The 23,863-nt window shown below is 41.3% G+C and overlaps 1 protein-coding gene across 1 annotated transcript in view; it reads left to right on the top strand.

Moving 5' to 3' along the window:
* The window catches only part of grin3ba (glutamate receptor, ionotropic, N-methyl-D-aspartate 3Ba), a 61,895-nt gene extending 42,525 nt beyond the window's left edge, over nucleotides 1-19,370 (top strand). The window contains exons 4-12 of the mRNA XM_029494344.1: nucleotides 229-500; nucleotides 1,235-1,471; nucleotides 4,007-4,153; nucleotides 4,432-4,577; nucleotides 7,281-7,396; nucleotides 14,635-14,786; nucleotides 15,930-16,094; nucleotides 17,275-17,342; nucleotides 18,395-19,370. Of these exons, the coding sequence (XP_029350204.1) occupies nucleotides 229-500; nucleotides 1,235-1,471; nucleotides 4,007-4,153; nucleotides 4,432-4,577; nucleotides 7,281-7,396; nucleotides 14,635-14,786; nucleotides 15,930-16,094; nucleotides 17,275-17,342; nucleotides 18,395-19,370 (2,279 nt within the window). The remainder of the gene's footprint in view (nucleotides 1-228; nucleotides 501-1,234; nucleotides 1,472-4,006; nucleotides 4,154-4,431; nucleotides 4,578-7,280; nucleotides 7,397-14,634; nucleotides 14,787-15,929; nucleotides 16,095-17,274; nucleotides 17,343-18,394) is intronic.
* The last annotated feature ends 4,493 nt before the right edge of the window (nucleotides 19,371-23,863 follow it).

Raw genomic sequence — 23,863 nt, 5'->3', positions numbered from 1 at the left:
TATCTTGCTGACACATTTTTTTCTGAAGCCCAAATTTTAATGTGACTACATGTTTTTCTACCTGGACGCTGCAGTAATTAAAAAAACAGTAGCTGTGGGAATCTATCAACACCTTGCGTGATCCATAGACTTGTGCCCAGAAGTAGACCCCTATTTACACTTCTACACTTTCGAAGTATGTGCCTGCATGGATAAAAATTCACACCATCATCATTTCTTTCCTTTTAGACCTACCAGAGGACCTCAGGAAGTGCTGCTATGGGTACTGTATTGACTTGTTGGAAAAACTGGCAGAAGACATGGGCTTCACCTTTGACCTCTACATCGTGGGAGATGGGAAGTACGGAGCGCTGAGTGGGACAGGACGCTGGACGGGGTTGGTCGGCGACCTGCTGAGCGGAACCGCTGACATGGCTGTCACCTCTTTTTCCATCAATTCTGCCAGAAGCAGAGTCATCGATTTCACTTCACCCTTCTACTCCACCAGCCTTGGCATTCTGGTACTTTTGCCCAAAGTCATCATTAGCTGCAGTTTTGCGTTTGCATTTTAATGACCGTAGAAGACACAAGGCATGTCCTTAAAATATGTTGCACTGTGAGTCAGTGACAGATTTGTGGTCCTCAGTGTTACTTCGATTTGTCACTCTTTCTCTCTGTGGTTGACATAGTTCCAGTATGATTTGACATTAGTCAGCAACTACCTAATTTTTGTCCTCATGCTCTGCTCGCCTGGTCCTCTGGTGTGCAACTGGAGTTCATTAGTTAGGGAATAATTAGTTTGAGTTTTCAGTGGGCATGTTAATTATGAAGGTTCGATGTAAGAGCTGGTCTAAGAGCGTATAATGACTCTGAGAGGCATTTTCTAAAGCCGCCTTAGCAGAGCCCTCAAATATGCTGCAGTTATTCTTTGATTTGTGAACATTTCCCTCTGTGGCTGACAAACTGCAATGCATAATACGATCTGACAATACAGTTCCATTTGAAAATGAGAACTCCATCATTTGAAAAAGAGGCTTCTTGTCCTTGCAAAATGATGAAGAGCCGAAAATAAAAACACTGTATGCATTTTTTTGTAAACAAATTATGCCCGGAAGAGTTAAGATAAATTTTCTGACAAGATGCTACAGACTGCAGACAGAATTCTAATTATTGTTGCACAAATATGTCACTTATGCATATAGTAATCAATTGTATTGAACCAGACTTTTGCATATATTTATTTGCAAACCACCAGGTTCGTAGCCGGGACACTGCAGCTCCCATTGGGGCTTTCATGTGGCCTCTGCACTGGTCCATGTGGGTGGGCATTTTCGTCACACTGCATCTCACTGCACTCTTCCTCACCTTGTACGAGTGGAACAGCCCCTTCGGCATGACCCCTCATGGTAGGAACAGGCTGCGCGTGTTTTCCTACTCCTCGGCCCTAAACCTCTGCTACGCCATACTGTTTGGACGCACTGTTGCCACTAAGGTAAAGTAGCTCTATTGCTTGTGACATATTGGCATCATGCAGGGTGGGGTAGAGATTAGAAATCAAAGAGAAAGGGAGAGGGGAGAGACGACAGAAAGAGTGACTGCAACTTGAAAGGAGAATGGAGAAAGATAATAGAGATGGCCAGAGATGGGAAAAGATAGATAGGGGAGAGGTTAAGAAGGTAGGCAGTGATGAAGTAGAGGGGTACAGGGAGGATAATGCACATAGAGGAAGGAAGAGAGAAAAGGGTAAGTGGGCTGACAGAGATTGAAGGAGTTATGTCGAGGATGATGGGGATGGATGAAGGTGGGAAAGGAGGAGGCGAGTAGAGGTTAATTCTCTGAAGTGGTCTGACACAAAGTTGAAAACACAAAGGCGGGAGGAAGAAGGTCAGTTGGGGAGTAAAAAGGTGAGAGTCCACATGAGGAAATGGGCCTCAAAAGAAAGTTATAGTGCAGTTGAGAGAAAGATGGCAGGATAGGGTTGAGAGGGTAAGTGAGTAAGCAGCAACAAGAAAAGCAAAAGAATGAGGCTGTCATGGAGGTGATGTCAGCAGAAGAGGGCAAAGTTGGAGAGTCAGGCCACAAAGGTTAGTGTGAAGAGAAATTGTGATGGCTCTAGACAAATGGAAGTCATACCTTCATATTAGGCAATTTTTTTGTATTAATAAATATTGCATGCAGCCAGTATTACATTATTCATGTCATTTGTTAGCTATAAATACACAGATATTAAATGTAACCTTTGCTGTAACAGCATCCTTTAGAAAAACGTGATGTTGAGCTGATTACGTCAAATCTGCAGTCACACTGCCGTGCATATCCAACCAGATGAGAACCTACGGCCCCGTTCTCAGTTTTCTGTTTGTTTGTTTTTTAAGAACAACAACTGTGTTAAATCCATCATTATCCATATTATCCATCACTTGCAGTATTGCCACAGATTTTCTTGCAGTAAATTTAGATAAATATCCAAAACATCACGCTTTCTTTCCTGCACATGCCACTCGATGAATACCCACTCCACTGTAATTTTTCCTTAAAAGCACAATTACACTCCCCCAAGTTGAAGCTGTGCAAATGATTATACAGACCTTCCCATAAATGAAAGGTCACAGGTTTGATCCCTGCAACTGCCAATGCATCAATTAATGCGCTGTGTTCATTAGCAGACGTTTGACCAGCTTAAATGTCCTTGAACACTTCGTACTCATGTGTGCTGAATCAAAGCTAAGCAGTCCAGTTTACTCCTGTGGGGAAAATGGCGAGCTTTTATTTGAATACCAAACCTTTGCTATGGAGTTGTTACAATGAGGTGTATAAACAAAATAGTCCAATGGAAAATTGCTTTAACCATATTTAATGGTCCCAAATCAAAACCATAAACATAGGGAATATATTAAACAGTCTATTTGTAGATATGCAAAGGTAAATGGCAAATTTAATTAATTACAACCATACCCAGCTGCTAGGGTACTAAGTTCTGTAGTATTTGAAGTACTGATACCAGTTCCAAGGCCAAGAAGCACCATTACACTCATTTATGAGGTTTCATTAAAAATGTACATTTTCCTTCATATATTTGAATTCTTAGCATCACTATTTGAGCACAATGCACTTGTGCTTGAATCATATAAAAAGGGGCCTTCATCACCGTCAAAACTTGTTGTAAGCAACGTTAAGAAGTAGCAAGCCGGTTAAAGCTGATAAAGTGCCAGCAACAGTTGTCATGTCAGCTAGCACTTCAGAGAAAAGCCCAATTTTGTCTGCATCAGTCTGAAATTATACAGACTACCAGTTTCTTTTTTTGTATAATTATTTTTTTACTTATTTAAGTCTTTCCCATATAATCACTGAAGTAGGAAATGTAGCTAACCTTAGGAAAACACACAGGCCTGCAAGCACCCTTGGGCACCCTGATCATTATCTTCAAAAAATAACCACAGTTCATGTCTCTGCAAAAAAAATAAAAATAAATAAATAAATAAAAATGGGTGTTTGCCATCCACCCTTTCTCCCTCTATAAACCAACTAATTATTCTTAAGAGTTCAAAACATCCCGAACACTTTCACAACAATAGGTTACCACCTTGTTTGTATAATGAATGTCTCATTAATCTCAAGCCCTTAAAAACACTAGAAATTCATCTCTTTTCTTCTGTTAAGTGGATTTTAATTGGTGGAATAAATAAATGATCAGCGTTCAGGTGGATTCATTCCTTTAGGCAAGCAATTTCATGGAAAGATGTTTCTGATGTGTTGCAGAAACAGTCACACTTTGTTAGTGTGTCTCTCCCTTGCATTCGCTCCACCTCTGGTCTGTTTTGATAAAATTGATTTCCTTTAGTCTAGAGTTAATTTGGGAATGATGAAGAGGGGAGAGAGGTGGTTGAGAGCCTTCAAACTGTAATAGTTTTAACCCCCTGCCCTTATCGCTCATACAAGTTGCTTGCTGTTGATTCATATTTGCCTTGACAGCATGTAATTTTTCATTAAAAATAAATGTCTTTTGGGGTACTTCTCCACTCTGCAGACCCCTAAATGTTGGACAGGGCGGTTCCTGATGAACCTCTGGGCTATCTTCTGCTTACTGGTGCTGTCCAGCTACACTGCCAACCTAGCTGCAGTCATGGTTGGGGAGAAGACCTTCGAACAGGTCTCGGGAATCCATGACGAAAAGGTTAGGCTGCCTGCAAGGATGCATATCAGCAGCCCCCTACACATATACACACAAAGACACAGACAAAGCTACATGTACACAAACTAATCTCACACAAGGACAAGCTAATGAGTAAATAGGAGAATTATTTGTGAGGGATTATCAGGTTCCGTATGCCTTAACTCTGTGGGGGGTTCAGGGCTACAGTAAATTCGATATTCACCCCATCATGATATGTCAACCCCCACCCTTTTCTTTGTAATCACCTCTATGTTCATATATTCCCTCCTGTGTCCCAGCTTCATCACCCCTCCATGGGCTTCCGGTTTGGGACAGTGAGGGAGAGCAGTGCCGAGGATTACATGAAGAAGAGTTTCCCAGAGATGCATGACTACATGAGACGCTTCAACCAGCCCACCACCCCAGAAGGCGTACATATGTTAAAGTAAGGAATGCTCACACGCGTCCTGCATGTTTTTTAAAATGATCATATTTATACCAGTGATTGAACTCCAATCCAGAACTGAGCAGTCCAGTCACGTTTCCATCAGATATCTATGGTTTTCTGTATTCTGTGCACTTAACCTTCACAGAGGTATTGCTCTGTATGAATTCTGTATGCTGACAAGAGCAAACATCTTTTTCTTTTCTTCTTCTTTTTTTTCCAGAAGCTATGAGACACTGTTGTTTATGGTAGTCCCTTAATCGTAGGAATATACAGTTTAAAGCATGTTTTGCTTTAGGTGGATTTTTACTCAGATTGTTTTTGGCCTGTAGTGATGTGTCTGAACCATCTGTGGGTGTTTTCTATATTCTATACATTGTCAACAAGCTGTTTGCTCTCACATCTTAGCGATAAGAATTGTTACTTGAGCTGAATATTTTTACATCCTGCATTAGCATGAGCTTCTCCTCATTCAGGAACATTTTTGCCACACTTAAGAAAAGGTACAAGTGAGGTGAAAGTGTATGAGTCACATACATTTTCTTAACAAAGGCCTTGCAATTTATGAGAGAAAATAGCAGTTTTTTTCTTCTTATTCTTTTTTTTTTTAAATGAAGTGTTGAATAGGTGCAATTAGAGCTGAGGACAAGTGGATGTCAAATGGGGATAGTGAGTAGATGAAAAGGAAAGAGGCAAAACAGGTTTATTTTTATAACATATAATTCTCAAAGGCAGTTGAAAGTGCTTTACATAATCCATTAAAAAATTACAAGATGAAAAAACCCACAAACCTGCAGATAGAATAACTTTTAAGAGATATTTTGTCCTTTTGTTCATTGTTTTAATCGTGCTTTAATGCATGGTTAAAACTTTGCATCAGCCATGTCAGTCTGTTAGTTTTAACAACTTCAGTTAAATTTGGAGGGATTTTATAAAAAAAAAAATACATCCACAATACAAAGTCAGCCCATGGTTGAATTTTGTATAGTTTATGCAAAATGTGCAAGTATTATTTTGCTAAATGCAAAAATAAAAGTTCCCACAACACAAGAAGCGATCCCTGTGTGCTATCGTTGCTTTGTATTATTTTAGTATTGTCACTTACACTATCAGTCAAACGTTTGGACACACTTTCCTATTGGGAACTTACACTTTACCATACTTATTATGTGCAAGTAACATTTTACTATTGTATTTGTTCAAGATGGAGAATGTTTCAACTACTTTGGGATTACCTTGATTCATATATCAAGTCTATATAGAATTTGAGTGAAGGTAATTATTTAGGTTTTCACCACAGGAATTCAGACCTGAATAAATGAGACTCCTCTTAATATGGGTTACCAGTCCCGACACACAGAGAACAAATACTCACAGCTAATGTGTTACCACATATGGTTCTCAGACACAATGCCCTCTCTGTGGAGCTCCAGCAGAGATGCTGAGATAGTGCATGTGCCGACTTTGTGGTATAAGTGAGAGGATACAAACCGCTTGTTCAGAGATAGAGAATGAGAGCAGGGTAGATGAAGGGGACGCTTGTTTGCAAGGAAGGCGAGGCAGAAGTGGAAGTCACAGCAGTGCGGAGAACCAGAGTGAGGTTGTAAAATACTGTGTTGGCAAAACTACTGACCCCAATACTGCACTCAACTCTTAGGGAAAAAAACAAAACTCCAACCTTTTCATACAGCAAGAGAGTGCTGGGGGCTACACATGCTGCTGCACACAAATGTACTGGCTCTGAGGAAATAATGCATGCTCAAGCACAAACCTTAACGCAGACTTACAACTTACAGTCATAACCACACACTTCTGTAGCTGTACAGATGCATTCACAGACAACCATCTTTAGTCCCAAAAGAAGTCTGTCCCCTCTCTTTCCCTTGTGCCTCATGTTTGACAGGTCTAGACAGCAAAAAACAGCCTTTCCTGCTTTTCCAGCAGAGCAAAGACTCTGTAAAGTCAACCTTTTGTTCGGCAGCAAACGTCCTGAATAACAAGAAGTTTCAGGTAATTTGATCAGTCTGGTTTCGTTTTCTCATTAGACTTACTCTGTGTGTGCGTGCGGCTGTGTGCGCACACATTTTACCGTTTCAATTTGGTGTGTCCGTATGCCTTTGCGTACAGATGTGCATATAGCTGAGTTTGTTTGTAGATCTGGATGGACATGTGTGTGAGCAGTGTATCTTTTCCTCTATATCAGTCTGTTGCTGTTGAGAAGTGTTTTATTCAAATCCAGAGTTTTTTGCTTTGTATCCTAAATCTTCCACCAGCCGTGGTCAGCAGCAGAGCCACGGTCTATAATTAGAGGTCAATTAAAGCCAATTGGATCGATATAGCGGGAGTCGGAAAGTCTTCCCCAGTGTGTGTAATGTCTTATCAGTCTGCCACAGAGGCTGTTGGTTTAGGTAATGATGTATGTGTTTACACAGTGTATTAAAATGTAGTTAATCTCATCCGCTGCATAAATGGAAAAAATTGGATGACAGCCCAAAGTGCAAAATTCCTACACAGGTCTGATGTGTTAAAAAAAAAAAAAGTTTTTCAGAAAGTATGATTGATTTGCAGGTCTTCAGAAGTCTGAGTTGATGGGGGGTTTTTTAATTGTTGCTGCGCTTTGAAATAATGCTTTTCTTGTGTGTCTTTTCTTTTTTTTTTTTTTCTTTTTTTTTTTTTTCTTGTGTGTGTGTGTTGGTGGTGAAGGACAGATCCTCCTTCCCTGGATGCGTTCATCATGGACAAAGCCCTGCTGGACTTCGAGGTCTCTATTGATGCGGACTGCAAACTGCTCACTGTAGGGAAACCATTTGCCATTGAAGGTAGGCACACACAAATTATTTGTACGTTTTTGCCATTGCTCCATAGAGCAGCGTTCACATTAGCATCCATTTGCTGGCCAGTCTAGTTTAAACGTGAGTTAATTATACTTCCTTCACTTGTCATGAGCTCTTATTAGTGGTAAGATGTTTTAACTCTTGTTGCCATCATGTTTAACCTTATTCTGAAGTTATCATAGGAACCTGCTAGCCCTTGCCCAGCTCCTCAATTTCTGATAGTGACTCACTGTAGCCTGCAATTTACCCCAGAGACAAAGCACAATTGACCAAGGCCACCACTCCCAGCGAGAAACCATTTTCGACTGCAGAAAACACTTACAAATAGCCACTTTCAAAAAAAAAAAAAAAAAAAGCTAAATGTAAAACTCGGACATTTACCCTAAGTCAAAGCCAATTGTGCTCTCAACCTTAACACCAAGTCTGAATATCTTGAAATTGATCAACCCTGTGGGGACCCTGCAAAGTCATTGCATGAAAAGATTTTTCCGTATAATGTCATGAAAAACACACAAAGTACAAAATGCACTCACACTGGAAACACTGAAGTGTGCATGTCCACGCATACAAACACAAGAGACACACACACTCACGTACACACACATACTCACGCAGTAGGGAGATCCTGCAGTTATTTTCTTGATTGGCAGAGTAGCGGTGATTCAGTATGTGACCTAACACACTGCAGGGTAAAAGTACTCAGTCATCCATTACTAACAGCATTGCCTGCTCAGAACACTTTAGACTTCTCATTCAAATGCTGGAATAACCACAACACAATCATGAAGCCCATATGAAAAACCCACAGAAAAAAAATTAACTGAATGATACATGCAAATTCAACATGAGTGTTGCACTAAACACGTCGCAGGTGTGTGAGCTGAATGTTTCTTGTGTTCTCCCACTCCTCTTGAAGGAAGATATTTGAAAAACTAAAATCGCCATATGAACCATGCAAAGCAAGAAAAAAGTATAAATTAGTTCCAAAGCACTTGCAACAAACGTTTTATACAGCTGTCATGTGTTTATGTTGAGCAAATTTGAATTTTCCCTCTATACTTTTACAACCTGCAGATGTCTGTCAGGTAAATTAATCTTTTAAAATGATCAATAAATAAATGCTGGATGTCACAGAACATGGTGCTCCTATAAGTGCTGGCTACAGGCACACCATCTTGCAGGCACAAAAATAAACCCTGAGCCTCTCAGGCAAACATAATTGCAATTTGCATCAAAACTACATTGCCTCTGTTTAGTCGTCAATAACTCAATATACTACTTAACTATGTTTTCAAGTGTGGAAATTAAAATTATAGGATGCAGGTCCATTGTGTTGAAAGGCCAGCAGTAAATCATGTTTTTGATTATGCCCTTTCACTGCAAAACTATTACAGCCAGATTCAAACATGATTATTACGTTATTAGTTGCAGCAGTGATGACCATAATAATAGTCGAAGCAGCAGTATTGGTTTTCTTACATGAGGTATGTAAACTGTGCACTTCGTGAAATTTATATGAGAGCTTTTTTTTTTTGTGCAACAGAAGAGTATCCGTTTTTAAAAATAAACTCCACTCACGAGCTGTCAGAAAAAATTATGTGCTGGCTCTAATAAAACCCTGGTGCTCATTGAGGTAAATAAAGGTTCCAGCCACTTGAAAGTATTCTAGCCATATGCCATCTGCACATATTCGCCTTCTGAAGGTGACTTTGAAGTGGAATTTCCACTGGCAGAACACATTTATTGGAAGTATCAAGCATTTAACCTTTAACCCAAGCTCAGCGCTTTTTTTTTTTTTTGAGTGTGAGAGAGAGAGAGTTAGAATTAGTCTGTGTACTCATGCCTGCCTACTGCATTTATGTGGTTTGCAGTTCCTTGTGTGTTTTTCTTTGCCTTTTCTCTTTCCCTCTGTTTTACCGAGACATGCATACACACACACATACAGACAGTAAATACAGAATAATAAGGGTGCCACAGGGGACCAAGCACCAACTTTGACACAAACTCAAAAACACTCCAAGGCCTAGCCTCAGAAAAACTCAGAAAAGCTCCCTCATTCCTTTTCTCACTGCACTGCTCTCGTTCACTGGAGACTATCAACTGCATTCTTAACTGTACAAGACAAAATTAGCCAAGAGACTTGGCTCTGGTGTTATTCACGATTATGTGAATTAGAAGGCAGGTCTCATTTGTATGTAGAGTGGGTCAGTTTGATAACTGCTTGATTCATTGTCTACATGAGAAAGCAGGCGAAGACTCTTCACAGCTTATAGGAGCCATTCACCTCCAGTCTGCGTGAGGACGAAAAGGATGGAGTGTGAATAACCCAATAAGCTTAAACAAGGTAGAGGAAGAAAGAACAGGAAATGTGAGTGGAAAATACAAGAAGGGAAGGGGAGCGGGAAAAATCTTAAGTATATATATGAGTATATAACTCCGAAAAGAAAGACAAAAGGTAAATAAAGGGAGCGCCAGCACAGGCGCAAGCATGATGGGAGTTGAGCAAGAAGGAGATAGAGGGCTTTCATTTGCCCACTGCCAGTTTGTGCCTTTCTGCACAGCGAGTGATAAAAGAACCAGCCAACAGAGTCCCCTAATCAAGACAAACCTTCACCCCAAGCAGATAGATTAGGAAGAGGGAGGGGACAAAGAGATAGAGAGAAAAAGGAGAGAAATAATGTAAGTGTTATTTGGTCCACGTGAGGATGCAGGCAGGATTTATTGGTGGGGGGGGGCGCTTGTGGTCAGGCGATAGGCTGGAGGGAGCCTTTACAGGCAAGGTGCTCTGCAGAAATCTTCAGGCTACTTAAGTGAAGAGAGATGCGGGGGTGTCGCCATGCGTCCGCTTCCACTGAGTACTGCTGGGAGATGTTTACGACAGGCTAGACACACCCCATTAATAATATTGCCACTGAACACCAAACCGCTCGCTTCTTCTTTGTATGTGTAAATCTGTGTGTGGTTGGGGGGGGGGGGGGCTGGGTGTGTGCTGTCTGTGCGCCTGTCCTCGTGTGCATAAGTGGACAACACAAGTTCAGTCAAGCAGGACAGAGCACGTCTGAAGATCAGAACAAAGCTGGCAGAAGATTTTATGTTGCTTGGGTAAGACTGTTGTTGGCCATGCAGCTCACGTCTGGCAGGAGCAACGCACGATCCCCTTTGTCTGCTTATGTCTTTGTGTATAAGTGTGTATTGTGATGTGGTGTGTGTGCGTGCGTGCGCGCCTGAGAGAAAGAGATTAATTCCAAAGCGAGACAACACAATTTTAAAAAAAGATATAAAAACCTACTCTTAAAGAATGCACTGACATAAGTGGACCAGAATAGTTGATTGGCAGACAGGATAAGTGATGATTAATTTTTAATTCTCCCACTCAGTTTCATTGTTCTGAGCATTTTCTGTATTTTTGGCTCATGTGACAATAAACCTAGTGGCTATTCAACCAGTTCTAATTTTATAAATCAACTCAATAAAACGACATTAAATATATAGTATAGTGTTGACAATAATATTCAGGTATATTCATTAAATAATGTATTCCATTAATCTTTAGCTCTACAGTAAATCTTTACCAGTTACTGACATAATGCAAAATGCTTACAGACCTAAATTTAGTCTATTGTTATTTCCAATGAGTTGCTGCTGTAGAAATTAATCATAGCTGCACACCTTCTGCAAACATATCTCTGTGCAGTATCTTCACAGGTCGTGTAATTTTGTTGGACAAACATGTCAGATATGAGAAAGCATGGGAGGCTTGATACGATACAAACATGATGCATGAAAATATTAGTTTCGTTTGCAGTTGAAGGGAAATCTGATCATTTATCTTGATATTGTCATCCAATCTTGATACTTAAAGTATAACTCTTCCCTCTTAGTGTACTGAACTATCAATACCAAGTTGATTTAAGTAATAACATCCAAGGCCTAATATTAGCCACGTTGATTGTTAAAACTGTTACCAAGACTAATTTAAATACACTAATCACATTTTTACAAACCTATAAAGGTGTTTTGTAACCAAACTCCCTGTCCATGAGTGAGTAGGTGTGTGGGGGATTTGAATGACAGCTTGTGATGGAATAGTGGATGTCTGGGGGAAAAGACTCAAAACAAATGACAAGCAGCTGCCCACTTCTATTTCACTGTTCGACTGAAGGCTGCAAAGAAATGTGGATGGAGATAGACTGATGACAGCGAAATGTCTTGTCTGTCTGGTGGAGGAAAAGAAAAATAAAAGAAATGGACGGACATATAGAGACAGAGCAATGGACTCGGGAGAGGAGCTGAGAGATAAAGAGAAGAATGGAGTGAAGCAGAAATTGATAGAAAGTGAAGGAATGACAGAGATAAGGAGCAGAATGACTGAAACACTGGCGGCAATGGAGGGAGAGAAATGACTTTGGACGGGAGTAGGGGAAGGATGAGACCAAGACTGAGGGACGAGGGTCGGGGAAGGATGAGACTGAGACCGAGGGAAAGTAAGAGGAAAAAAAATGAGGAGAGAAGGAAGGAGGGAAGCTAAGACAGTCTTTGTCATATAGGAAGCAGAGTGTGACAGGTACGTGAACTTGCGTTATTCTTCGTTTCTGTCTACAACCCCCATCAGGCTCAAACACCTTGACAGCCAACATTCACATGCACACAAAGGTGCCGGCTCAGAGACAGTCCCATAGATAAAAGTATACACACGCGCAAATTGCTGTTGGCATGGCTGTCTTTGATTGCAGTGCAGATGAAATGTAACAAACACTCCAGGGAGTTCTTGTATAGCATTAAATCTCCGAGAGGTTCTTTTGACACCGAGCTGAGAACAGATTTACCTGGAGAAATGTGGGCTGTAATGCAAAACAGATGCAGTTTCAGCGTGAAGGCAAGGTAGAGCCCTCCCTCTGTGCCTTCCAGCTTGATTTAAATTTTGATTTATTCACAAATGAAAAAAAAAAAAAAAAAAAATCGAAACGTGTATGTTCTAGAACAGCAGGGCGTATGATGATGTGGCACCAATAGATGGACTTGATCAGGGCACTCCCTCTCTGTCCGTTAAGGAAACACGTGAGATTTCACACAGAGAGGGCAGAGAGTGAGAGAAAGAGGCAACCATATATACAAATAGATGAAGTAAAAGCTTGTGTCGTGACGGATGGAAGTGCCAGAACTGAAATTAAAGTAATGAACAGCGGTGGAGAGGGCTACTTAAATCAGTTCCTTAATTAAAAAATATCATAGTTATATACTTTTATTGCTGTAACTACAGGATATTTTATGACTGTGTCTGGTGTCTGGTATCATTACTCCACATTCTGCTGGTGCTTTACCTTTAACAAGAGAGATTTAAGGAAATCCAAGGCAATACCAGTTAAGTGATGGCACATCTAGCTGACATGAATATATATTTTTTTTATAACAATTGTGTGTGTGTGTGTGTGTGTGTGTGTTAGTTGTGAAATCCACAATGGCTGCCACTGAAAGTTTAAGCTCTAATTGTGCAGTACGTTATGAAACAACCATATATGTTTTGTGATGTGAACAGTCACTCTGAAATGCAACCAATAACACCAGCTGTCAGTTGCATGCAGTGAAGCAAAGCATGTATTTTCTCTATAATATGTAGTAAAGAAACTAACAGGTACCTCCAAACTTTCCATGTTACCACGCTCATTAAAAGCTGGTTTACTGCAAGACTAGCACAAATGCATCAGTCGTTTCAAGATGATCTTATTCTTCACAACCAGGGCTATGGAAATGAATGTTATGCAACTGAGAGGCTGCTACAATGGCAACACCTGAGCAAGAAAATGCAGGAGAACCCCACAAACGAGGGAAAAAGTTCCACCGAATAGCTGCAATGTCAGCATGATACCAAGTTCAATGCAAATGTAGAGAAAGTGCCCTTTGTTTGGCCTCGCTACAATACTGGGTCTTATATCTGTAGCCGGAGGCGCGGAATGTGGAGTGCACATGGAGTGGATGATCTGACTATGATAAGTGTTTTGCAACTGGCGGCTCTGGCAATGAGACCAACGAAAAAGTCCAATTATTTTTGATGCTGTGTGGGTTATTTTTATGGATTCTGTGGCAACAAATTGGGATCATTAACTCGGGCAGACAAAGATGGCATTCAGACCCCTCCCCCCGCCGCCTTGCTCTTCAATGCAGGTGTCATAAAACTGACACCTGGGGGGAAAAAGTCAGAATAAAACATATAGGTTGATGGCTGAACTAGTATTAAGTGTCATGTACCGCTTAGAAATGCTCAGGGAAGCTCCACGGGGAATCTGACAGAAAACACGGATGCAAAAGTTGAACAATGAAAATGATCTGGGAAGAGAAAGAAAGAGATGGATTACAATAATTGGGGGTGACAAATGTGCAGGTGAGAAAAGAAAAATAAAAAAGGGCTTCTTTGTAGAAGGCTTCAGTACATAAAAAAACAAAACAAAACATGACTTTGATACTCTTCTGTCTAGATTTTGAAAACTCCACGCGGCAGATCAAAAACGTCCAGAGGGTGATGTTGGGATCAGCTACTCCCACATAGTGTTTCATTAAATAAGTGATTTACAACACAGTAAATCACAACAGGCTGGGCATAGCCACGAGACCGCAACTGAAGGAAATGTAGCTGCCTGCAAGGAGCCCAGCCAGGTAAAATATGAGCAGATACGTACCTGAACCGCTGAGAGAGTCAAACTTAAGCCTGGGTCTGCTACTATTTGATATTCACCTAAAAATGGCCTAATGTGACAGATGGCATTAATGTCATCTGTTCCAGTGGCGGTACTTTGGTCTGTTTTCTAATGTGGAATATAATGAACAGACTACTCAGGAGCATACTTTCATCCACTGAAGCACAGCATTTCTTTGATACCACGAGGTGCCTCCATCATCCACTTTAGTGTTTACTTATGCTAATGGTAAACCAAAATAAGTGCAGGGCAGTGTATTTGTGCTGCAGGGTACTTTGCAGAAAACATGGTTGATCCTGATTTCTACTGAAGCCTGTAAAGTCATTAATTTAATCTGTTTTGTCCCCCCCCCCCCCCCCCCCCCCCAGCGGGCATCTCTCCTTTGGGTAACGGCTTACGGCTGGCTACACTTTCCTACACCAAACCACCAACTTAAAAACTAGCCTCTACCTCGGCTATGCCTGTTGCTCTGAACTCATTACCTATGGTATTTGTATTTACATCTGTGCGTCGCTGGCTTTTGTCTTTCAGGTTACGGCATAGGCCTGCCTCAGGGCTCTCCGCTGACCCGCAATGTGTCTGAGTTTGTGAGTCGCTACAAGTCTGATGGCTTCATGGACATGCTGCATGACAAATGGTACAAGGTGGTGCCCTGTGGCAAGCGGGTCTTTGCAGTCACTGAGGTAAGTCGTTGGTCAAACAGTGCATCCATGTATTGTGTAGAGAAGCAGGGCCTTCAGGTGTTGTAGCCTTATAAATGAGTTTCCCTTCGGGACAGGATTGCCTGCCAGCCAAGCACACGCACTCTAACAGACATGCGTGCACATAGACAAAGACATACAATCACATAAACTTGACACTATTTACCGACCTTAGCCAGAGTTACAAGCACGTACCGTCTGGGTACACTCATTTCTCACTATCCTTTCCTTTTCACTCTTTTTAAAGAAGTGGGAATCTCCAGACAGAGCACATTGTATCTAGATCTTTTGTTTGTTCTCCATTCAAATCCCTCTGGCCTTTCCTCTTTAAAATTGCACTTCAAAGTTGAATCATACTATAGTACCAAACCTGATTAAAGTCATAGGTTGCTCCGATGGAAAAAGAAAAAAAACCCAACAACTTAAACTTCACCCTGTATTAAGACATTATTATTATTCATCTCATTCGATGTCTACAGAATGGGCTGCTCTTAACAATGTGGGCGTTAGTGTGAGCTTGCCCTCTGGATTGGGAGCAAAAGGAGGTCACTGTTGTCGCTGATGAATGTGTCAAGTCAGCATGAGGGTAATTGCCATCAGACGCAGTGCATAAATGAGTTGGTTGGTGGAAATATGATTAGAGCAATGGAGAAGCTCAATGCTGCCTCTTCAACTTCCTCCAGGCCCTTGAAAGCCTCACAAGAGATATACATTGTGTCAGAGAGGATGTGGGGGCGAACCAAATGGGAAGAAACTGCTCTTCAATTACGCAGCGTCTCTTCATCATCTCCCTGCTGTCTTTCCATTTCTCTCCGTGTTGCTTTGTGCTCATCCTCTCTCTCTCTCTCTCTCTCCTTTACATCTCTTTCTTCCCAAACACATCCTTTATGCTGCTGCCCTGTCTTTTCTTCATTTCTATTATTGTGGGTTTACACAGTCAAACTAGACACACAACAGCAGAAAATCAATTCCTTACGCAGAAAAAAGTAGCCCAAAAGGTAATTATGTAAATATAAAATCACCATATCTCTGCCTGCTTCTTTCTGTCATCTTAAATCTTTGCTAATCTTTGTCACTCCCCCAATCTTTCTTTATCTCTCACGCTCTCTGACGCCAACTCCTCAGACTCTGCAGATGGGTATCCAGCATTTTTCAGGCCTGTTTGTGCTGCTATGCATGGGGGTGGGTGGAGCCCTGCTGACTTTGGCAGGTGAACACACCTTCTATCACCTGGTGATTCCTCGCCTGCGGCGCACGCACACTCTGCAGTACTGGCTGCACACTAGCCAAGTGAGTAAAACGTGTACTGTAGGTGCACCACACAAACAGTGTCACGCACTTGCAAATGATCTCATGCACACAAAGAGCTACAGCAACCATTACATTATTCGCTCATGCTAACACACAGCAGCATGCTGCCGTTGCAGAGATGTCCTCATCCCCCAGAGTCAATTCTTTTCATAAAGGTACCTCACGCCCTCTACTGTTGGATATTCAGAATTACAGCCAAGAGTAGGAATCAGCATGTCTTGAAGGATGCATTAACTCAGATTTATGTAGTAAAGCTTCATTAATGCTAATGAGGCACTTGTTAATTAACTAAGTCCTGTTTTAATTGTGCTGAGAAAATGAATTCAACTTATGTATGAAGTTAATAAAGGGCTTCCCATAGGCAGTGCTTTATTTGCCCATGACCGCAGATTATGCTTTTTTTTTTTTTGTTCTTCTGCAGACCATCTAATGACTCTCTTCATTAGAAAACTTTTGGGAAAAAATTACACATAAAAAGATTATATCCTCGCACAGAGAGAGAGAAGCTTATTTGCAATTAAGCGGTCACAATTGTGTTTGACAACAAACAGGAGCCACAATCTGGGAATTTTATAGGTCATATTTTGTTTTCAATTGAACTCTAGCCAAATGAGGTGCCAGGAGAAATATTTTTGGAAGGATAATATAATGAGCCGTGTGAATCAAGACTGATCACATTTGTTTTGCTGCATCTCTCTGAAAAGGGCAAGCACTCCCGGGCAGCCTCAAGCATTCATCACAAAACCAGCTCAGTTATCTTAGCGGATGACATCTGAGTTAGTCCCTCAAACTAATCCCTAACTAGAGTGAGAGTCATTGTCCCAAAAAAGAAAATAAATAAATAAATTAAAAGCTTATTCATATCTAATAACCAGATTTTTTCTAAAGTTTACCTAATCACATAGATAAACAAAAATCTAAAAAGGCTTAAGAAAGCCTCCCTCTAACTTCCTCTAACTCTCCTGGAATTGCAGTAATGTCATTAAATCATTATTATTTAAAGCACATCATGGCGGAATAGCTGTCACAGATGTTCTGTGCAACTGGGTAAGGTAATGGCTCTTAGAGATCCATATTCATCACATTTGCTGATTCATTATTTCAGGGCTGATGAAGTGATAGTGCTGTTTTGTTTTTTCATTTTCTTCTCTACTTGCAGAAAATACACCGAGCCCTCCACACCACATATGAGGATGTAGGGAAAGAGCTGACCGGCCTCGACCAAAAGTAATGACATTGACTGATGAGTGACTTGGCTTTTTAATTGTCATAGTCCTTTTTGTAATAGCGAGAACTAGCCCGCTGAAATGCAGAAGTGTTGTTTAAATCCAGTTACTCTTTACAAGTTGTGTTGTTTATATTTGGCACAAATTTCACTGATGAATTTTTGCACTTGGTAGAAAGTTGATCGTAGGTTCTGTGAATGAAATCATTGCCACTAGATGTTGCATTAGACCACCAGCATCTGAGATGGCAGCTACAGCCCCAGTTTGGCCCAGTGAAAATGCCACAAAGCACAGAACATGAAGCACAACTGTATGAAGCTACCCTGCGTTTAAATAGGCCATAATTATTAAATCCGCACAACCCATCAATGTTGTCATAAAAGCCAGCTAGCAATAGCGACATTTACTGAACACATTTATGACGTCGGTTAACAGCGAGTTAACCAATGATTTCATGCTAATGTAGCGGCTCAATAATAAAAATAGACATGTAACAAGATGTAGATACTCCAGTTGCATCACTTCAGAGTACAGCTGGATTGGATTCTCTATGTAAAGACAGACTAGTGCTGGCACCAGGTCAGACTGGGAAATGAATTATTCACTGGGACAGGCTGCACAATGACACAACCAGTGTCAAATTTTGGATGTTGGATGTTTTGATGATCTGCCTAGTCCGCTCGTACCAGGCAGGCCACCAAAACAAACAGAGACAAATATACTTCTGCACTGTATCATTACAGAAAATAAAAACTTTGTTCGCTTAGTTATTTTATCTTAAATCAAATGTTTCAGGTTGTTTGAATATTTTTTCTAAACTCAAATTTTTTGTTTTTGTTGCTGACTTCTCCTTTCAAGAAGCCATCTCCATTTTATTAAAAGGTAGTTTAACAACCTATAACTATTAAATAGTGAGATGCAATAAAACTATTCGTATTTACCTCGTGGATATATATTTTTTGTATCTTATTTGTGCTAAAATGTTTTTTTTCTTGTACTGCTGTGTCTCACTGCGTATATACCCTTTGCTGTGATCTTCCTCTCTTTCTCTAGCCCTTCCTCTTGTATCTCAGAGAACTGCACCCTACACAGAAAACAGAATTATCCTCCTCCCCCATCTCCTCCCACATCCCTCCCTGCTTCCACGACAGCCGGAGACACTGACAACTCCTCGCCATCGCACGAGCCCAAGGAGAAGCGTGTGCACTTTGACCTCGAGACTCTCCACAGCTACCGTCTGCGCACACACACTGCCTCGGTGCGCGGAAGACCTGGGATGGTTGGCCGTCCTGGACTAGGCCTAGGAGGTTTGGGGCTTGGAAACCTGGGTAGTTTTAGCTCCCCGCCACAGATTAGCCTTCATGCCAATGGGGGTCCTGCCTCAGCGCTGGCTTCCACGGGTTTAGTGCTCTCTCCCCTGGGGAGCACAGCTGCTCAGACCAGCCTGTGGGAGGGAGAGCTCCAGGAGCTGCAGGGGAAGATTGAGATATTCCGCACCCAGCTGAGAGAGGCTCTGGCCAGGAGAGCAGAGATCCAGAGCAGCCTAGAGCGAGAGAGGACCGGACATGCACGCAGAGATACAAGTCTCGAGAGGGAAAGGGATAGGCAGAGGATACAAACTATTAACACAGACCGAAGTAGCTCCATTCAGTCAAAACTCCCTGAAAGAGACAGGACCAGCCAACTGCAAACCCTGAATAATCAGCAGACAGGGAGAGCTAATCAATCAGGTGGGCCAGGGACTCTGGAGCACGGGAGAAGCAGCCAGTTGAACACAGTTAACAGTTTGGACAGGGGGAGAGCGAACCAATTAACGCCTGTTAATACTTCGACGGGAGAAAGAACTGTCCAATTGCGCACTTCCACCAGTTTGGAGCGAAGTCGAGTCAACCAAGCAGGTGCTGGAAATGCGACTCTCCAATCACGGAACACTTCCAGCCTGGACAGACAGAAAGCCAACCTATCGCGCGCTCTGAACGCTTTGGACAGGACAAAAGCCAACCAATCAAGTGCAAGTGGTGGGACTTGACTCTTTCTGGAGCCCCTGGTGTGTAAGACTGGAGAGAGACTCGTGCAGTTGGTGCCTGCATAGCCGTGGGAAGATGGCTTTGTTTGAATGGCTTAAGTGTGGGGGATGCTTGTTGAAAAATTTCAATATGTTAACTGACACCATTACTTACTGTAACCTAATAATTTTCACAGAATTATTTCCATACTCACTCAGAATTACCACTAAAAACATTTAACTGCACCAAAATCTGATCCTCCATGAAGCCATATAAGATATGTCATTATGTGAAGTGAAAAACAAAAAATTATGTCAGTAGCAGACAACTATATTTTCCCAAAAATATAAATGTAGTCAAATTGGTACAGGTTTTTTTTTTTTTTTTTAAACTCTCAATCACGAGATCAATCACAATCACAAGCCACTTGTTGAAGAGGCACAAGCACATATAGACACCCTCCACAAGAGCACAGAAAATTTTAATTAACCTAAAACAATTGGAAAATGCACTTTTAATGCAACATCTCCACAAGAGCTAAAACAAACAGAAATCATTATAAGTAATTCATGCAATAATATCCCACTACGGACGATAAAAGAACTGAATAGTGATACTATCCTTAAAATCTGCGTCTCATGAAATATTTTTAAAGTTGCTTTCTGTTTTGATACCTTTAATCCATGTTGTCACAGTTGCGTAAAAAACAAACAACAAAACATTCTGATCAGAAAAAGGTGTCATGCAAACAGAGCCTCTCTGTAATGGATGCTGTCAGATGGTAATTTTCTTCTGTGATTTGCCGGGTTCCACATAAAAAAGGATGCTGAGGCTGGACTTGACAGAACCTATTTTGGAAATGAATGCCAATGGAAGAATCTTGGTTAAACTCAAATCGACGTTATGAGTATAATTACTCAGGCTGTGAAAACAAGTTTTCTAATATTCTCTCTGGCTCTGAAAAAAAAAAAAAAAAACGTTCTAAGAAAATCACCCCAGGTGGCATCAGTGGGATTTGGACACTTGTCATTTTAGAACGGAAAGTCTTCTTGGAGCCGAGGCTGGGAAGGTCAGAGGGAGTTTTATAAGATAAAAATGTAGGATCCATGTTTGTTTGTTTTGTTTTTTTCTTCACTGGAGACTGAAAGTCAGGATATCCAGGCAGCTGCTGCCTCATTTTTGACCGTCTTCTTTGTCCGAGTCTCCGATTTAGTGGAGGTGCAGTGCTGAATCTGGGTGGTGGGATGTTTTTGGCTAAAACATGGCTGACCCGTCCCGTTACTTGTAGTATTAATTTTTGTCCTAGCCATCACTTGGTGCAGCAGCGTGAGCGGCTGTTGTGCATTTGTATGCCAAACCGTTTCCATCCTCCAAAGTGCTGTAGCTGCTGCGGGTGGCATCATTTCCAAGAGTTTGTTTGAAATAATTTAATGCTCCAACATGGGTATTTATGTGGAGGCATGCAGGACTAGAGGACTAAATTACAGTCTCAGACATTTCAATTAAAAAGGAGCCTTTAATTATATGATCAACGCAAATCCTCAATAGCTCCTAACAGTTGTATATCTGCTTGGGCCAGTAAACAAGTGCCAACAATTTGAGATGAGTTTGTTCATATTCAAAGCTGAAGTACCTCATTATGAGTCTGGCAACAACTTTGCGCTCAGTGGCTGTATCGTGCATGAATTCACACAATAAGGAAGATTAGAGTTTAATAACTCATTGCAGATCTGAATGTGCTCCATGGCGTGACCTCCATGTGGTTTTTCCTATAATTAACCAGTCATTCAAATAGAGGGACTTTTTTCTTTCTTTCTTTCTGCAGAGGCTTTATTGAGACTCGGTTATTCAACCACAAGAGGGAGCTGCCTCCCTGCTTCCCGCGGCTATGGACACTGGTGTGTTTTTGAATCAAGGTTTTTTGATCCAGCAGGGGAAACAAAATCACAGATAAATAAAATTAAGCAGCTGACTTATGAGGACCAAGAGTCGGATGGATTTCGGTTTTTTTGTCCTGATGTTCTCATGCTGCTCCGAGGGACCTGGGGAAATAAGACCCCAGCACTCCACCGTGCAATGTCACCTAATCCGCGTTGATACTCAATCTTGCAAGTCCCAACATTTCAAAGCAGATGGTGGGGATTTCACTGGGCCACAGGTCTGAGATACAGATGCTGACATCACCCAAACAAATCTGAAAAAGGCTTTTGTGACAGTGCTGATGTACATTTTGACGTTTCGAACTTTGCTTTGGTGTGACGTGATTGTGTTCACATGCCATGGTGTCTGAGGAAAAATAATATTTTAGGTCTATATTGAGAAAGAGCTTATGGTACTGGATATTTAAAATAAATACTTTTAAAGTTACCCCTTATAAAAAATTGTATCAGCATATTCTTGAATTTTATCATAAATGACCATTCTCATGTTTTGAAATAAACATTTATATACTTATCTACTGGCATTATCATATTTTGAACATCCGTTTTTGTTTGTTTTTTTTTTTTAACAAATGGCTGAAGGATGATTGCAAGAAAGGGAACACAGGCTGAGTCATTCTGATCAATTTCAACCTACAGATAGCATTTCAGCATGCTTTTATAAGTAACATCTGACACTGATAGAAAAGCCGCACTGGCAGTAAAAAAAAGCCAAAATTTCCCATTTAGGCAATGCAGGTCATTTCATCCTGTCATCACAGAGTTAAACAGCTTTTATAGATTTTAAAGTTGGTGAGAATATTTTGGTATCATTTCTGTATCCGGTTTGTGGTGACTTCTATTTAAGGATGAGGCTTTAATTTGACTTTGGACCCCTCCACACACACACACACACACACCTGCTGCTTGTGAACAGTCACTAATTCAGTCTGTGTGAAATTGTGACACTTTGCTCTGTTTGGGACTCATGGTGACTAAAATGGGCTGGTGGGGGGTTCTTGTTTTTTAGCTGCTGTCATGAGTTTGGGACACAGCTTCTGTTGTTTTAGCTGATATTCCCATTCCTCGGTGCTCGTTTTCAGTCCTGTTCTTGCAAAGCTACCACACCAAATAAGTCTGAAGCTGAAAAACTACTAAATCGCTAGCATGTCAGCAATTTGTATACAAGCCCAGGGGTCCCTATGGTGCAGCTCAGCTTCAAAAAGGCAATGCTTTAGTATAAGCCTACACTGTGTGCTGTAAAGTTGAGTCAGCTTTAAGATCAATGACTTGTGCAAATCATACTGCATCAGTTTTCTGAATTTGATGTTCGCCTTCAATGAGTAAATTTACACCCACTATAGCAAAGTGTTACCTTGGCGTATTAAAGCAAGTCATCTGTGTAGGTGGTAATGATATTTATCTTGATTAAAAACCTGATTCCTTTTCAACCTCAATCAATTTCCAACCACGTTTAAACTTCATGTGCAGTAAAATCAACCCCAGTCAAAATTAAGGGAAGGGATTGCTACACAGAAAAAAAAAAATTGGGCAGGAATTACAGGAGGCAGTCTGACTGACTTAATGAGCGTTCCCAAAGCCAGTTAGGGATGGAGGGGGGTGAGTATCAGTCCACCTGGGGGGGCATAATGGTGTTAACAGCTCTCTGGCCTGCTGCAGCATTTCAACCTGAGCTGAAACAAAATGATATGTGTGGACTGAAGAGAATTACTTTCATACTTATTGGAGATCATGAAAGGCCCACTTGGGATCCAAGTCGTGTGTGTGTGTGTCCCGTTCATGTATATTTTTAGTCGGTCACACTTCAGCCCCCCTTTGATGGGACTAGATAACAAAGTGGACCATTTTTTGTTGCACATCTCAATCTGCATTGATTTTTGGAGTCTTGGATTTCATGTTACAGCGGAATGTTTTCTTAACCACATGATAATACTCCGCTTATCATCCAACACTGAAAACTGAGCTCTTCCATGAAACCTGACACCTGCTGAAGGGTGAATTGGGATTTAAAACCACAAAGTCTCATTCTTGGGTGCTGATGGACTCTAACAGCAATGCGGGCTGTTTGAAGTGGGTGAAGAGGGAGAGATGGAGAACAGCATGCTGATGATTTAGCGCCGGTTCATCGACCAGACTGCATAAAGTCAAGATAATCCCACGGCGGTAAAGCCAATCAATCGAGCCTTCCCTTCGCTCACGCACGCTTTGATTCCTCCTTTTTGGTAAAATAAACCACGGGCCTCTTTGTCAGCTGTCTGCAGAGTGCTGGATGTCTTGTGTTCAAATCAATAGAAGTCCAATGGCAGAGGTGTGTGTGTGTGTGTGTGTGTGTGGGCGGGGGGGGGTGGTCAGTAAATGTTTCAGACTTGGATACTGTCATGTAATGCATATGTGAGACACGCATACGGATGGCTGCATGTGTGCATGCATGTTTGTGACGTATCCCTACATGTGCTGCATGTGTGTGGGTGTGTTGTGTGCGCTTAGTATCTGAAAATGGGGATGGTCGGCCTTTTGCCTCAGACAGAGTAATTGAGTCACATGTGTGAACAGCAGTCAAGAAGGATTTTAATCAA

The sequence above is a fragment of the Echeneis naucrates genome, chromosome 22 (assembly GCF_900963305.1).
Source record: "Echeneis naucrates chromosome 22, fEcheNa1.1, whole genome shotgun sequence".
NCBI lineage: Eukaryota > Metazoa > Chordata > Actinopteri > Carangiformes > Echeneidae > Echeneis > Echeneis naucrates.
This window is presented reverse-complemented; position numbering and strand designations above follow the sequence as displayed.